This window comes from Phyllostomus hastatus, unplaced genomic scaffold (genome assembly GCF_019186645.2).
Source record: "Phyllostomus hastatus isolate PE091 unplaced genomic scaffold, TTU_PhHast_1.1 phas_contig_209, whole genome shotgun sequence".
In the NCBI taxonomy this organism is placed as follows: Eukaryota; Metazoa; Chordata; class Mammalia; order Chiroptera; family Phyllostomidae; genus Phyllostomus; species Phyllostomus hastatus.
In genome coordinates this window covers 2,358,912-2,374,319 of record NW_025333735.1, presented here as the reverse complement: position 1 = coordinate 2,374,319, position 15,408 = coordinate 2,358,912, and the positions used below count along the sequence as shown (strand labels likewise).

The 15,408-nt window shown below is 38.7% G+C and overlaps 1 protein-coding gene across 1 annotated transcript in view; it reads left to right on the top strand.

Moving 5' to 3' along the window:
• Positions 1-779: 779 nt before the first annotated feature.
• CLCA2 (chloride channel accessory 2) overlaps positions 780-15,408 on the top strand; it is a 46,783-nt gene continuing 32,154 nt past the window's right edge. The window contains 10 exon segments of the mRNA XM_045835316.1: positions 780-965; positions 1,792-1,929; positions 3,507-3,657; positions 6,444-6,552; positions 7,526-7,685; positions 9,560-9,859; positions 11,280-11,510; positions 12,562-12,739; positions 13,583-13,689; positions 15,148-15,372. Of these exon segments, the coding sequence (XP_045691272.1) occupies positions 780-965; positions 1,792-1,929; positions 3,507-3,657; positions 6,444-6,552; positions 7,526-7,685; positions 9,560-9,859; positions 11,280-11,510; positions 12,562-12,739; positions 13,583-13,689; positions 15,148-15,372 (1,785 nt within the window).

Sequence of the window (15,408 nt, the reverse complement as noted above, 5' to 3'; positions counted from 1 at the left end):
TGATGGAGGCAGAGTTTCACCCTCAGGAGAGAGTTGCTGAAAGAGAAATTCATTCTTTTCCCAGCTCCAGAAAAAAAAAAAAAGGCAGCAAGGGCACAGGGAAAGGCCTCTGTGGCCTGGCCAGGCATCCACACTCCTGGCACTTGGCCCTCCCTGGGGGATATCTGACACCTTCCCCCCAGCCATTAGCCAAGAGCTTGCCCAGACTATCGGACCCAAGGGCCCTAGGGACAGGGCTGCAGGATGGATTTTTAAATCTTCAAAATAACCAGACCAGTGAATCTTACAACAAACAATGACTTACAAAAAAATATGACTTGAGTGAAGAAGTTGCACTGACTGATGGAAAACTCTGTCAAAGATAAGGAGAGGAAAATCACCATAGACTTCTGTGTTTCTCCTGAAAGTAGATGGAACAATCCTGATTCTCTGTTTCCAGCCCAGCTCCCAGGCCTCTCTCTTTCAAACTCCTTCTGTCTTACTTTCCTCTTCCTTTTGAGAAATGTCAAATGAGTATGAGGTAGAAGATTCATTGCCCAACCATGATTCAGGAGAAAGCTCAGCCACAGAATAGGCAAGTGTGGCACTGCCTAGAGGAAAAGGACTTGTAGAGGCAGGTCTCAGATAGATCCACCCCTGATTTTACAGAGAAGACACCTCCTTCATCACAAGTTCTAGGATCTTCCAAGTTTAGGAATTAACTATCTGCTTCGCCTTGACAACCTGGCACAATGTACCTAGCAGGACCAATGTGAATAAACCAGAGGCGTCTCTACAACATGACCTACAGGGACAATGCAGGTACTGTTTGCAGCCTGAAGATTGTGACCCTCCTGGTGGCCCTAAGTCCAAAACTCCTATTCGTGGGAGCCGAAGTGCAGCTTCAAGACAATGGGTATGATGGATTACTCGTTGCAATCAATCCTCAGGTATCTGAAGATCACAACCTCATCCCAAACATTAAGGTGAGTGACAAATATGAAGTCAAAATTATTATCCTATTAGATCAAGCCTGTCTGATTTGTGATTTGAGCGGTAAAGAAAGCAGTGTTTCCTAAAGATCGCACGAAAAATTATAATTATGGCCAAGCCAGTGTGTTCACCTAATGCTCTGTAGTCTCAGTTCTCAGACTGTTGGTCTAGTCCTCTTTTGGTTTTTGCTGTTGATTACTACTAATGTCAGTGTTTTTGTCTTCCTAACTGTTTTGGGGGGTAGTAACTTAAAAAATAATGCATTGTGGCAACAAAGACCAAACATTTGGCTGATGAATAAGCATGATGGTGCTTATGAAAATCATGTTGTTGGATTCCATCCTGAGGGTGAGAAATCTCAGACAGAAAGAATGAGAGCCTTTCTTTTTACCTGAATGTTCTCTGATTGACTATTTTCACCTGATAATAAGGAGGGTTCACCGCTCTACTACTTAAGAGCTTCCTTTTGGTAATGCTTTTGTGAAATTAGTGTCATTATAAGGTGTGGTCCTGTAGATGCCCACAGGTGCAGCATGAAAAGGATTTGTTTGGTAAAAGCTTAAAAGCCTTTCACAAAATTGGGAAAATTATATAGGCAAGACCAGACACATCATTAGTGTCCTAAACTCTCTTCCAAATAACAATCTAAGTTCATTTATTTCATTCCTAAGTTTTCTCAAATTCTAATGCTGTATCTAAAAGAAATGGGTTCCTTCAATATACTTGCATTATTTTCTATTACTACTTTATTTAAGTGTAACCAGAAAACTCAAACATAAAGGATTTGCAATGATAAAATAAGCTTTTATTTGGTTATAGGAAATGATAACTGAAGCTTCTTTTTACCTATTCAATGCTACAAAGAGAAGGGTGTTTTTCAGAAGTATAAAGATTTTAATACCTGCCACATGGAAAGCTAATAATTACAGCCAAGTAAAACAAGAATCATATGAAAAGGTAAGAATTTGGAGTTTTATCAAATCAGCTTAAATCAAGGCGGGTAAAAAAAAAACAACCAAAATATACCATGTTCAAACCTTAGAAGTGAGAACTTAAGGAAAAACAAGTCACATATTAACATGCAAATAATATTATTGGGAAGATTGTTATTCACAAAACATATAGAGATATAATAAAGAAGCACAAACTATGTACCAAAAAAGTAAGCAAAATACCATTGCCCAGGTTGCCTCTAGAAGATTTTTTCTTTGCAAATTACAGGATCTTTCCTGAAATTTCTGGTTAAAAACCAAAAACTAGTTATATCTACTGAGTATGAGCTAAAGGGAACAATTCCAATTATGACTATTTTTATTTCTCATCCTGTCAGGGCAGTAAACACACATGTCCAGACAGAAACATAAGCCACCCACACATATAAAAATATGACTGTCTTTTCCTGCCAGAGTGTAAATCAGCAACATTTCACATTACCCCAAGTGTAGGACAACTTTCGAGGAGTATGGTGAGAAGAAGGAAGGCAGAAAGTGTTTCAGCAAGGCAGTAGGTCAGGGTGGCAACCACTCACCCTGCCTGTCCTAGCAATGCAATGGCCGAGTGCAGCCTCTGGTCTCCCTCACCTGTGGGAGCCCGGCAGGTGGAGAGCACAAAACTAGAATCTGCCAGTGCCTCCATCTCCAGAGACAATTTCAGCTGTTCTCTGCTCCTCCAGCAGATGTTTTAAGATTAGTAAAGGAATCTCCTTCACGCATAATCCAGGCGCTTTCCTAAGTTTTGCTTTTGCACTGTTTCCCCAGGCAAGTGAGAACTCACAGGAGCCCTTTAAAAAAGCATATTAGCTCCCTATTGCCCTTTGGGCCCCTTAGACATCAGCCCCATTGGTTTTCTAAGCCAGACACGTTGGGGGCTTGTCTCTCCAGTGCAGATCCCAGGGGTTGGGGTGTTCGATATGAAGCTCTTCTCCTGCAGGAGAAGTGCCAGCCTGGGGAGATCCCTCCCTATTGTGTGTCACTGTGTTGGAGGTATCGTTTGAGGGGCAAGAGCTTGTCTCTGCTTCTCCTACCTGTCTCAATGTGTCCTTTGATCTTTTTCTTCATGGAGGAGCAGTTTGTCTAGTTAACAGATCTTCTCAGAGGGAAATGGTCCAAATGTAGCTATAGATTCTGTGCGTCTATGTCCATGGGAGGAGGTGAGTTCAGCATCTTCCTGTGCCACCACCTTGGACCCCCTTCTCTGAAGGTGGCACAACTCAGTGTGATTTGAGAAAATTTTAATCTGGGAATTAGATCAACTAGAAGTAATGAAGCTCTATGGAAATTTGCTATGCTTTTAAAATATAGGTGTTTTTTATTTAAAATGTCAAATATTTTTGAAATTTAGTTGTGAGTGCATTTTAAACTCCATCTACAAGGCATTTCTTTTGTAGAAATCTCTTCTTAAATGTGAATATAATTTATACAGTAAAATGTACAGATCTTAAGTGTATAGCTCAAAGTAATTTAACATGTATATGTTTATGTCATCAACATCACAGTTGAGATATGGAGTATTACAAGGTATTTATTTTAATTTAGGCAAATGTCTTAGTGACTGACTGGTATGGGACACATGGAGGTGATCCGCATACCCTACAATACAGAGGGTGTGGAAAAGAGGGAAAATACATTTATTTCTCACCTGACTTTCTACTAAATGATGACTTAACTGCTGGCTATGGATCACGAGGTAAGTGTGACCAATCAAAAAATTGACATTTGCCAGTACTATTTACAATATTCTGTGCTTAGTGCAGAAGAGGATTCACAGAACCTGAAATTTGCCAAAGACTTACTACGTGGTTGGAAAGATAGGCCACATGCCCAGGAAAAGATGAGGAGCAAAGTGAGCCAGAAAGAGTTAAGCACCAGATTAATAGCCCAAACAGTGAGTTCTATAAGAATTTAGTGAAAGGAGAAAACATTTTAAGCTAAAGATGGTCAGAAAATGCCTCATTAAGCAGAGGAGCTTCAAAGTTGAATAGCATTTTGATAAAAAGGGAAAAAGAAAAAAAACAGTGGAAATAATATAAATAAATGTATGCCAATAGAAGAATCCAGAACGAATTTGAGAGATGGTGAGTGGTAGACCCTATTAATAAGGCAGAGTGACAGTGGGTAGTGAAGTAGCGGGAAAAAATGCCAAAATACACATGGGGGTAAGTGATGGAGAGCTTCAAATGCCCAAATGAGCATGTCACCATTGAAGGTGTATAAGCACGGGAATGCCACCATTAAACCAGGGTTTTAAGATGATGAACCAGGCTATGTGGATAACCGGGCTTCCTCAGATCAATGAAAGAGAAACTGGAACTTTCTATGTTCCAGGTGCCATGCTGTTTACTTTTCAAATGTTATCTTGTTTGCTCCTAACAACTCTAAGTGATGAGAGATATTCCAGAAGAGCAAACGGAAATAGAGGTCTGAACTGCTGTGGAATGCAGGACAAGGGGGATGTGTGTGGGCAGCATTAAGGAAGACCAAGTTTTTCACAGAAATAGAACCACCTTAAAGGGGAAATCCACAACAAGTACGGCTGAGGCAAACTGATTGTGAGGAGCAGTGAACTATGCCGGTGGAAAAGCTCAGCCTGTGATTGAAAGTGGGTGGCTGGAGTTTGGGCGAGTAGTCAGGGTCTTAGATTTGAAAACTGGCATTTAGTGGATAAGATTTGAGTGAGAAACTGTAGTAACAAAAAATCAGCAGGTCAAGGACTAACCATCTCATTGTTAATGTTTTTGATTTTTATTTTAACATACAATAGTGTCTTTCAAATGACGTTTTCATGAACATACTCATGAAATGTAGATTCTGTTTTCCTCTGTATAGCTAGCAGAGATTGGAGCAACACACTCTATAAAGTACATTTTATAAGACACTTAAAACTTTTTAAGAGTTCTTCCTCATAACTGTAAGGTGCTGATAATCTCCACATAAACATAGAACTTCATCAGGCCCTGCCCAGGTAGCTCAGTTGCTTAGAGTATTGTCCCAATACACCAAGGTGGTGGGTTTGATTCGCAATCTGGGCACATACAAGAGACAACCAATGAATGCATGGATGGTGGAACAACAAGTCGATGTTTCTCTCTTTCTTTCTTGTTCCCTTCCTCTCTCCTCTCTCCCTCTAAAATCAATCAATAAATTAAAAAAAAAAAACATATAGCTTCATCAGCACTTCTAAATTCCAAGAGTAGGCACAAACTTTTCCTGAACACTTTCAGCTTAGGCTATTCCCCTCCCTTCCTTTGTCCCAAGATCCAAACATTGCACAATACACCACAGCCTGAGTCAACTTAGCAAACACTTCCTGGGTTTCCATAACTTTAATGAAGTCATGAAAAAAAGTGCACTTTGGGAGCGGAGTTAATCTAGAAAGCAGCAAGGAGGAAGAAGTCAGTTTTGATCTGAACACTGAAGGAAATGCAATATTTAGAAAAGTAAAGAAAAATTATAAAGGATTTGATGCCCAGGGGTGAGGGTTTCCATGAGCTAAGAGTTAGAAATAAATACAAATGTGAAGAATCAGGATAAAATCAAAAAGAAAGGACCATCCAAGCTATGATTTTTTTGTTCCTTTCTGCCTCTCTGGCCCCACTGTTTCAATCATTGTTCTGGATAGTAGAGTTACCTACCCTCCACCCCCGCAAAAAAAAAAAAGGCATACTTGGATAAGTTAGACTGAAGAATAGGAAATTTTTATTTGCTTATCTGGTATCTTAGTTTGTCTGGGCTGCTGTCACAGAATACCATAGACTAGGTGGCTTGTAAACAGCAGAAATTTATTTCCCGGTTCTAGAGACTGGGAGTCCAAGATCAAGGGACTGGCAGATTTGGTGTCTGGTGAGGCCCACTTCCTGGTATATAAACAGCCATCTTCTCGTTGTGTCCTCACCTGGCAAAGAGGAAAAGAGCTCTCTGGAGTCTCTTTTATAGTCACTAATCACATGATGAGGGCTCCACTGTCATGACCTAATCAGCCCAAAGGCCCCACCTCCTAATACCTTCACATGGGGGGTGAGGATTTCAACATGTGAATTTTACAGATATATTGTAACAGTCAGTTCATTGCATTTAAATCATTGCATTTAAAGAAGGAGAGTGTTCCTCTCCTTCTTCCTCAAATCTTGACATTATAGGCCTATATGAAGCTAAATAGAAGCCTGTTAGGCAGCTTCACTGAGAAAATGAGAGGATGTGGGACTCCTCACTAGTTTCAAATAGATGCGCAAAAAGTAAATCACTGGTTTGCATTTATGGGACTAAACATACTTTTGCTCTGCCTCTTTTATGACGATGGGAGTAATATAGAAGGTGATAAAAATGGGGTAAGGAAGAGGAAAGGGGAGGAGGGAATTGTACTTCAACCCTTCAGAATGAGCATATATATAGTCAAGTAATGTTACATCTTCATTGATTAGCAAGGTCCACTGCTGAGAATTTGGAAACTCAAAACAAAAGCTCTCTGTTCCACAGGCAGAGTGTTTGTCCATGAATGGGCCCATCTCCGCTGGGGTGTGTTTGATGAATATAACAATGAGAAACCTTTCTACATCAATGGGCAAAATCAAATTAAAGTAACAAGGTTAGTCAATTTCTCATGCTAAAACTTCAGTTTATTTTTTTTACTCTAACATTAAGTTTATAATGGCAGCAAAACTTCATTGACTATTTTCAGTTTTGTAACATTATTGCATTTTTAAATGCTTATGTTGTTCAAATATCAAAAAGTTATTCTTATGTATCTCACTCCCACCACTCTCTTTACCTTGTACCCTCTCCTTCCCTCCAGATAACCATGTTTATTACTTTCTTGTTTATTTTTGCAGAAATTTCTGTAGGAAATTTTTAAAAATATGTGTTTTTCCTCACTCTTTTTAAAATAATTGCATATGATGTTTCATTGTGTGACTGTAACAAGATTTTTCAATCACTCCCCTATTGTACAGTGGGTCATTCTCAATCTTTTACTACCAATAAGACTACAGGTGATAATGCTATATGTATACCATTTCTCATGTATGCAGGCAGACCTGTATTAAATAACTTCTAAGAATTACTGAGTCAAAGGATATGCTCAGCTGTAATTTTGGTAGATGTTAACTGATTCCTCTCCTAAAGGTTGTGTTGTTTTTCATTCCCCTCAGCAATTTGAGGTTAACTATTTAGAAAGGAATCCTTTGAAATAACATGGTTATATGTGCATTCCCTTCTTCCTCTGATGTCCAATGGCAATGAGCTCAAAGGAGCCCGTACTCAGGACACTGCCACTCATGCTCCTCCTCGTATCTCCAAAGGTTCATGTTGACCTCCCGGTAACTTGTGCTTTGACCTTGTTTAGTTGGTAAAGCCCTTGGAAATACAGAACCTCTCATCAAGAAAAAAACTTCTTTAAAATAAAGTGAAGTCCATTTCTAAATTGATGAACTTCATAGTTTTTAAAATGTTTTATGTGTTTCTAGCAAGCTACAATCTTTGCAACTAATTATTATATGAGCTAGTAAAGGAAAAAACATAAGTATTTCTAAAATACATATAATTTTTCTTTCTATTTTCAGGTGTTCATCTGACATCACAGGCATGTTTGTGTGTGAAAAAGGCCCCTGCCCCCAAGAAAACTGTATTATTAGTAAGCTTTTCCAAGAAGGATGCATGTTTATATACAATAGAACTCAAAATGCAATGGCATCAATAATGTTCATGCAAAGTTTATCCTCTGTAAGTATGGCCTTGTAATGATAAACTCCTACCATCTCTTCCTAAGACAGACTGATATGTTTTAAGTATTTAAACAAAAACAAAATAGTCACTATGTTTTAGAGCTTGGGGGACCTTACAGTTCATCTAGTTTTTACTTTACATATTAAAAAATAACTAGGGCCCCAAAGATGATTACCAAAAGTAGATTCCTCTGGAAAAGTGATTATTTGCTTTCCAGAGAAGGTGATTTAATGAGAGCCTTATAAATCTCAAAATGAATTGCTCATATGGTAGTGTTCCTACATCTTTTCATAGGAAAGTGTACTAGGTTAATGAATGATACAACACAATTGATTCTCTCATTCAAGGTAGCAATCCATTCTTATTTTAATTGCACTTTCTAATTCTCTTTCCCTTGTTTTGCATAGTCTAGAACTCAAAAAGAAAAAAGTCAGCTGTTACCAAGGAAAACCTACTAATCCTCACATTTGCAGGTTCAGAAACTCAACCTTGTCATCATTTCACACTAATTGGCAAGAGACTGGAGTATAAATCCAGAGCACCATTTAAAAAAATTATTAATTAAAGAGTACTCTTCCATGGAGATCTAATACTTGCCTCCTTAGGTCAGTTCATTTTGTCTCTGAAAGAAGCCGCTTGGAAGAGTGAAGTTCTCACAAGAAGCCTGCTCTGCAAGCATGCAATCAGAAAGGAGGGAGTTAGGTGATACGGAGGCTTAGTGGCACTAATCTTCATGACCAGATGGATCTATTCATCTTCACAAAAACCTGAAGGTCAAGTCTTTGAGTCATCTCTGCTCTGTGGAGCTTAAAGCGCTGTGGAGGCATGCCTCTGTGAAGTTGTCTGCTCCACAGCTGACAAATGCCCCTTGGATTGACACATTCCTTTTTTAAATAACTTTTTTTCTTCAGTCTGGTTTCAGTCAAGACTAGGAGTCATTCCATAAACTTGAAGTGATGTTTCTTATTTCTTGTTTGATCCACTGTGTTTTTAATTTATAGCTTTAATATCTGGAGCCAGCCCAATGTGTATTTCATCACATTGATTATGATTAGGCACCATCTTTGTGATCCTTTGAAAGACCTACTTATTAGTTCCCAATCAGATAAGCTTTATAATGTTGTAACCATAGTCATAAAACATAAAGGAATTAAAAACAAGTAACAAAGAAACCTAGTTCTACCCCTGTCTCCACACCCTACCATGAGACTTGCATCCTTAAGCAATTATGAACTCTTTGAAGCTTCAGTTTTCCCTTCTGTGAAATTACAGATGGGACTAAGAGATTCTTCTAGTTCTAAGCACATGACTCTGTTAACAGGAACACCCATTCCTTGTATGCATATAGCCATTGGGAATATATGCTAACACGTTGCTTTAAAATACAAACCATAACATTAAAAGGGGCGTTGATACAGGTTTAATATTATTAAATGGATTTTGTCTATATTTCATAATAAGGATAAAGATCAGGAAGTAGATTTAAGTTGGTTTTCTCCTTATCCTGTTCTTAAAGAGATTAATATTTGAACTAGATCAATATACATTGACTGATTAATAAAGGTGCAGTAGTCATTAAATATAATTTCAAGAAATAAGCTGACCAAGATAACATCTCCTAGGGTGTTTTCTTTAACACAATATCATGCTAAGGAAAGCGGGAGATTGTTCTGTTTTGTTAAGATTAAGATGTACATATATAGTTTGCTCTCTGTTATCCAAGTGCAAATATACTTTGATAGAGCTTGATCTCTGTACCACAAGGGTGCCAGTGTTTCAAGCAAAGGGTGCCAAAGGTGAGGTGTAAATCTGACGTCACTCTTGAAGGAAAGAAGGACATGCTGTTGTGCTCCTTATTTCTGATATTTCAGCTCACCTTTCCTTTTACCATCAGTTGCTTGAGCAAGAAGAGTATGTCTGGCATGACAGAGCCTTTATTTTCTGATAGGCCTTGTTCTTTTCCCAGGTGGTTGAATCGAGAAGCTCCAAACCTGCAGAACCAAATGTGCAGCCTCAGAAGTACGTGGGATGTAATCTCAGACTCCACTGACTTTAATCGCAGCTTTCCCATGAACGGGACTGAGCTTCCGCCTCCCCCCATGTTCTCCCTTGTGCAGGCTGGGGATAAAGTGGTCTGTTTAGTGCTGGATGTGTCTAGCAAGATGGCAGAGGTAACATTTTAAACAACAATGGTTGTAAAATACTCATCATTCTTTCAACCGGTTTTTCGTTCTTTTTATTTTCAGAGGCTAAGGGCAGAGGAGGGAAAGGCCAAAGGTTTGGAATAGTCATGAATATCATCTTGTCTTGGGGGCAAAAGGAACAAATTCAGAATGTGGTCCAGAAATTGAGATAATGCAGATAAATGAAATATACAGATAATTCCTAATCCTCATTTGTAGTATTAATTGCAACATTTTCCAACCAAGACTCTATTCCAAAACTCTTACACGTAACAAAACCTCCTCTCTGGCCACATTCCACTCACTACTAAAGATGCTTTGTGGAGGCAAGAGACTGAATTTGCAGCAAATGTGCATATCAATTATGTGTATATTGTCTGTGTCACTGTGGACAGAAAACCATATCTCAGTTATCTGGCAATCTAGAAAACTTCCAGAAACGCACTCTCCAAAGCTCCAAAATTCTCAGACAGTGGTTGAAGTCTTAATCTCTGAAACCAAGCAGATACGCTTTCAGTCCTGGCTCCTTTACTTACTGTCTGTATAACCAAGAGCAAAATAACTTTTCTGAAGCCCAGTTTTCTCATCTATAAAACAGGGATACATATTAATACCCACTTTCAGTATTGTGACAAAACCAGCTCATATGCACTCACAAGAGTCAATCACTAAATTTTCAGGAAATCTGCAAGCCAATTGTTAAACATAGCTATTACTGAACTATGTGGACTCATAACTAAATAAATGTTAAAATATTTTAAAATCCTCAAAACTTACCACTTCCTAATTATTTTTCTACTATTTTTTACTAGTTTCTGTGTCAGTAAATTACAGCCCAATGGGCCAAGTTTGCTTCCCTACCTGTTTTTCTTTAGCCCATAAAGTAAGAATGAGTTTACTTTTATAATGGTTTAGGAAAAAAATCAGGAAAATAATATTTCTTTACACTTACTTACAGATAAAGTCCCCAACCTAAGATGACCATTCTAACAGAGGGTAGTGCCAGGGATATGTACTTCTGACTGCTACTCTCCACCATAATTCTCTTTGTAATGTTTCCTCTTACCCAGACTGAATTTTAAAACAAGAAGCTACAAACCTAGTATTAAATGGTGCTATAGATATTTGAATTCTGAGTTGGAAAGCAATCATGAGGATATGTGTTCTTAGAGAGTGGTAATTATGAACAGCTTGTTGGGGACAGAATTCCAAACCACTCTCAGAAAAGCATTCATTTTTGAGCCTGCAGTTAACCAAACAATAGTCTAGCATTGTGTCGGTCTTTATGACTTAAAAAATTACAATTCAAAATCCTAAAGAAATAGCAAAGATGTTTGCTTATTAGGTTACTGTCATACTTTTATCTACCAACTACATGTTGTTACCTTTTTTCCTCTTCGGGACTTAGGCTGACAGACTCCTTCGACTGCAACAAGCAGCAGAATTCTACTTGATGCAGGTTGTTGAAATTCATACCTTTGTGGGCATTGTCAGTTTCAACAGCAAAGGAGAGATCAGAGCCCCGCTGCACCGGATTAACAATGACGATGACCGCAAGCTGCTGGTTTCATATCTGCCTGCCACTGTGTCAGCTGAAGCAGAAACCAGCTTCTGCTCAGGGCTTAAAAGGGGATTTGAGGTACAGCACCCCAAGCCTCAGATCAGCATCATTTTCCTTTCCCTCATTTTTAACCTGAGTTGCTTCTGATTTAGGGCAATCTGTTACATTGTGGTCACAAATAGCCTCAACTATAGGAGTAATGATGGATTATCTTTAAGGTCAGGAACCAGATCTTACTCACTATTGTATCCCCTGTATCTAACACAGTACCTGCCAGGTAATCATTGCTTGTTGAAGGTATAAGTAAATAAATGAAAACAATGGCCCAGGCTGGGAGACTTCAATATCACCTGGACCCTTTCTGAGACTGTCCCTGTCAATTCTGAAAGTATTTCAACTGTGGCCAATGTTACCCTTGGGTTTTCCAGTCAAAATCAGCATGTCTGGCTCCTGCCTATAGTCATAGCAGACCTCAAGGACTGCTAGAGACTCAAGGCCAGACGTATATTTCAGGAATGACAGACTTCATCTAAATTAATATCTAGGATGCAGCCATCAATCAAATATCTGTTAGCAAGCAAACACATCAAATGCCATTAATGCTGCCTATAGGCTGGTGTTGCTCAACCTTGGCTGCCCAGTGAAATTGCCTGGGGATTAAAAAATTCTGATGCCCAGGTATCATGCCCTGAGAGCTTATTAATTGATCAGGGGTATGGACTGGCCACAAACAGTTTTAAAGTTCCCCATTGGATTCTAAAGTGTAACCATATTGAGAACCACTGCCCTAGGGCCCGTACTGGTCACTCACTGGATCGCCAAGGCCAGATCTCACACAGTGATGCTCCCTCATATGCTCCGTGAGGGACTCTGTTCTAAACTAGTGGCATATCATGGTGATTGGAACAGAAGGAGTCCCTGTCCACAAGCAAAGGGGATGGCCTGTAGGGTGACGAGTGCCGTTGGGGTGGGATGAAGATGGAATGAAGATGGAAAGGGAGTGCAGGGTGTTACAGAGGCTCAAAGAGGCATGTGCCCCACTGCTGGGGAATCTAAGAGTGAATTTTGCTGCTCAGTAAGACCATCTAAATTACATTTCCGTCGAAGTGACTGATACCTCCGTGTTCAGGTGGCTGAGAAACTGAATGGGAAAGCCGATGGCTCTGTGATGATATTAGCGACCGGTGGAAAGGATGAGCATATCAGCAATTGCTTACTCACTGTGCTCAGCAGTGGTTCAACCATTCACACCATTGCCCTGGGCTCATCTGTGGATGAAAACCTGGAGGAATTATCACGTCTCACAGGTAAATAAATTTTAAAAAACTCATATGTTAGAGCATTTCTTTTTGATTGGAATACTCAAAGCACAACAGTGAAACCAGATTATGTCAACAGAATACACGGCTAAGTTGAAAAAATACAAACCATTTTTCTTAAGAAAAAAAGAACATAAAAAAATTGCTATAATTTACCTAAATATTGCTGAATATTTTTTACATTTTACTTAGAGGGTGAAAATCATCTACATCCAATGAAAGTATTAGTTTTTAGTAATTTCTTTGTTAAACCAGCCTGTGCATATATAATCATGAAGCTAAAAATATGTTTAAGTTTAAATGTACTACCTTCTATGATAAGGACACATACAGTATTGTAAACTACCTATCTTTTTTTGTTCTAAATGAGGCACAAAATAATTTTATCTTATATTCTTTATATTCAGTAAAAATGGGTATGCTGACTGGAAAACTGAAAATTAGGTTTTACTGAATTATTTTTTAAAATAATGTTTTCAGAATGTAACTAAGTATATAGCAATGTAGATCTCAATTAACCTAGATTATCCAGGAATTATACTCATACAAGACTAGTAGATACACATTTATTGAGTTTGTACATGTGTGGAATAGAGTTCTTGGCCCTGACCTCGCAGGTGTGAATGGAGGAGACAAAACCACCCCCCACCCCCAGCATGCTGCCTGCTGTGTGGCGGCAGCAAGGGTGCCCGGCAGAGCACATCAAGCACGGCTCCTATTTCTCCCAAATGGAACCTTCTATGTAAAGAAAGTTTGTTGGAAAAGGCCTAGATTTTATTTTTGTATTCTTTTATCCATCTTAATAATTAACATCCATATCATGTATTTCAGGAGGTTTAAAGTTCTTTGTTCCAGATAAATCAAACTCCAACAGTATGATTGATGCTTTTGGTAGAATCTCTTCTGGAAATGGAGATATTTTGCAACAATGTTTTCAGGTCAGAATTTCCTCATTGTTATACTTACAGTTGGAGTTGGGGTGGCAGAGGAGGAAGCAAGGAAAATAGGTGAATTGTGTTGACTGCCTCATTCACCTTATTTGAAAACGTAATGTGGCCTTCCTGACAGTGCCAGAGCCAGGCTTCATTTGCACCTGAGTCTGTGATTCTCCACCATAGGAGTCACTTTCTGAAATTGCTACTTCAGTTTTTCAAGGTCTGTAAACAAAGCTTGCTCTTTCCTCATGGCTCAGAATTGGGGTGGGTGGGGGTGCAGTGGGGGTGAAGCCCCCAAGAAAAATAAGAAACTGTGTATTTAATTTTAGTTCCATAGTAACTTTCCGTAAATCGGAATCCATTTTACTTTAGTTTATCCAAAAGCTTCTTTGAAGCACCTCTTGCATATAAAAAGTATCAACTATTCCATTAAATTCTAAAAATTCCTAAGTATCTCTTTAAAAACCACAATTAACTTGATTTCGTTCACAAAAGCTTCTTCTAATCAAGCCATTTTTAAAAAGGCCAAAATTTTTCTTCTAAGTAGTTTAGAGATATTTTGCACATAACTGAACAAAATTTCATGTGCTACTTCCTCACAGATGGTAAGTGAACCTGCCAAGTTAATGGCTTCAGGTGAGCAATGAAGTCAGTAAATTAGTCTTAGGGAATTTTCAACATGAAGATTGTATGTACACAGTAAAGCTAATAACCATAATTCCATGATTAGAGGTGAGAAAAGGTGAATTATGAATGACAATATACATTACAGATTAGACTATCACCAGCTTGCTGAGTGATCTTTCTACCTTGTGATTTCCTCTTTAATTATACAAAATGAAAACAAATGTCTTAAAAAGTAACACACTATTATTCGTAGTATTCAAGTTAACCTTATGTTCCCACACTTGGCCTCCTCTCCTCCCTCGTCTTTATGCCGCCAGCCCACTGCACTGTGGGCGGAGACTACGTCTGACCCTACCAGAGTCAGGCCCGGTGCACAGTGCCGCATAGCGGGCGCAGCGCACACACCCTTGTTGGACTGACTTTAGAAAATAGTCCACAGTGTCTTTGCTATCATCCACCAATAAAGTTTTAAGTGCTTTCCAAGTCTCAGCAATTTTACAAAGTCTTACTTATGTATTTATTTAATAAATATAATTTTTCAAAATTATTTACAGACTTGTGTCCGTTGTGACTACACAAGGATTAAATGCTGTTGAAGTGACACTTGTATTAACTGTAACAAAATACTTTATATCTGCTGTACTTCTATAATACACTGTATTTGCTTTGGCAATGTATTTCTATATGAAAAATGATTTAAGTATAATACATCAGAATTAAATGGTTTTTATTTTTTATAATTAATTTTTATTTGTCACCAAAGTGAAGAAAAACATGGAATGATTACGCATTCACTAGACACTTGCATGTAAATATATATATTCTCCCAAACAGCTTGAAAGTGTGGGTGAGAATGTCGAACCTCACCAGCACCTGGAAAATGCCGTGACTGTGGACAACGGTGTGGGCAGTGACACTACCTTTCTGGTCACATGGCAGACCAGGGGTCCCCCTGAGATTGTGCTGTTTGATCCCAATGGAAGAAAATACCACACACATAACTTCATCATCAATGAAGCCTTGAGGACTGCTCGCCTCTGCATTCCAGGAACTGCTAAGGTCAGTGTCATGAGCTTGTTCGTAACGACAATGTTT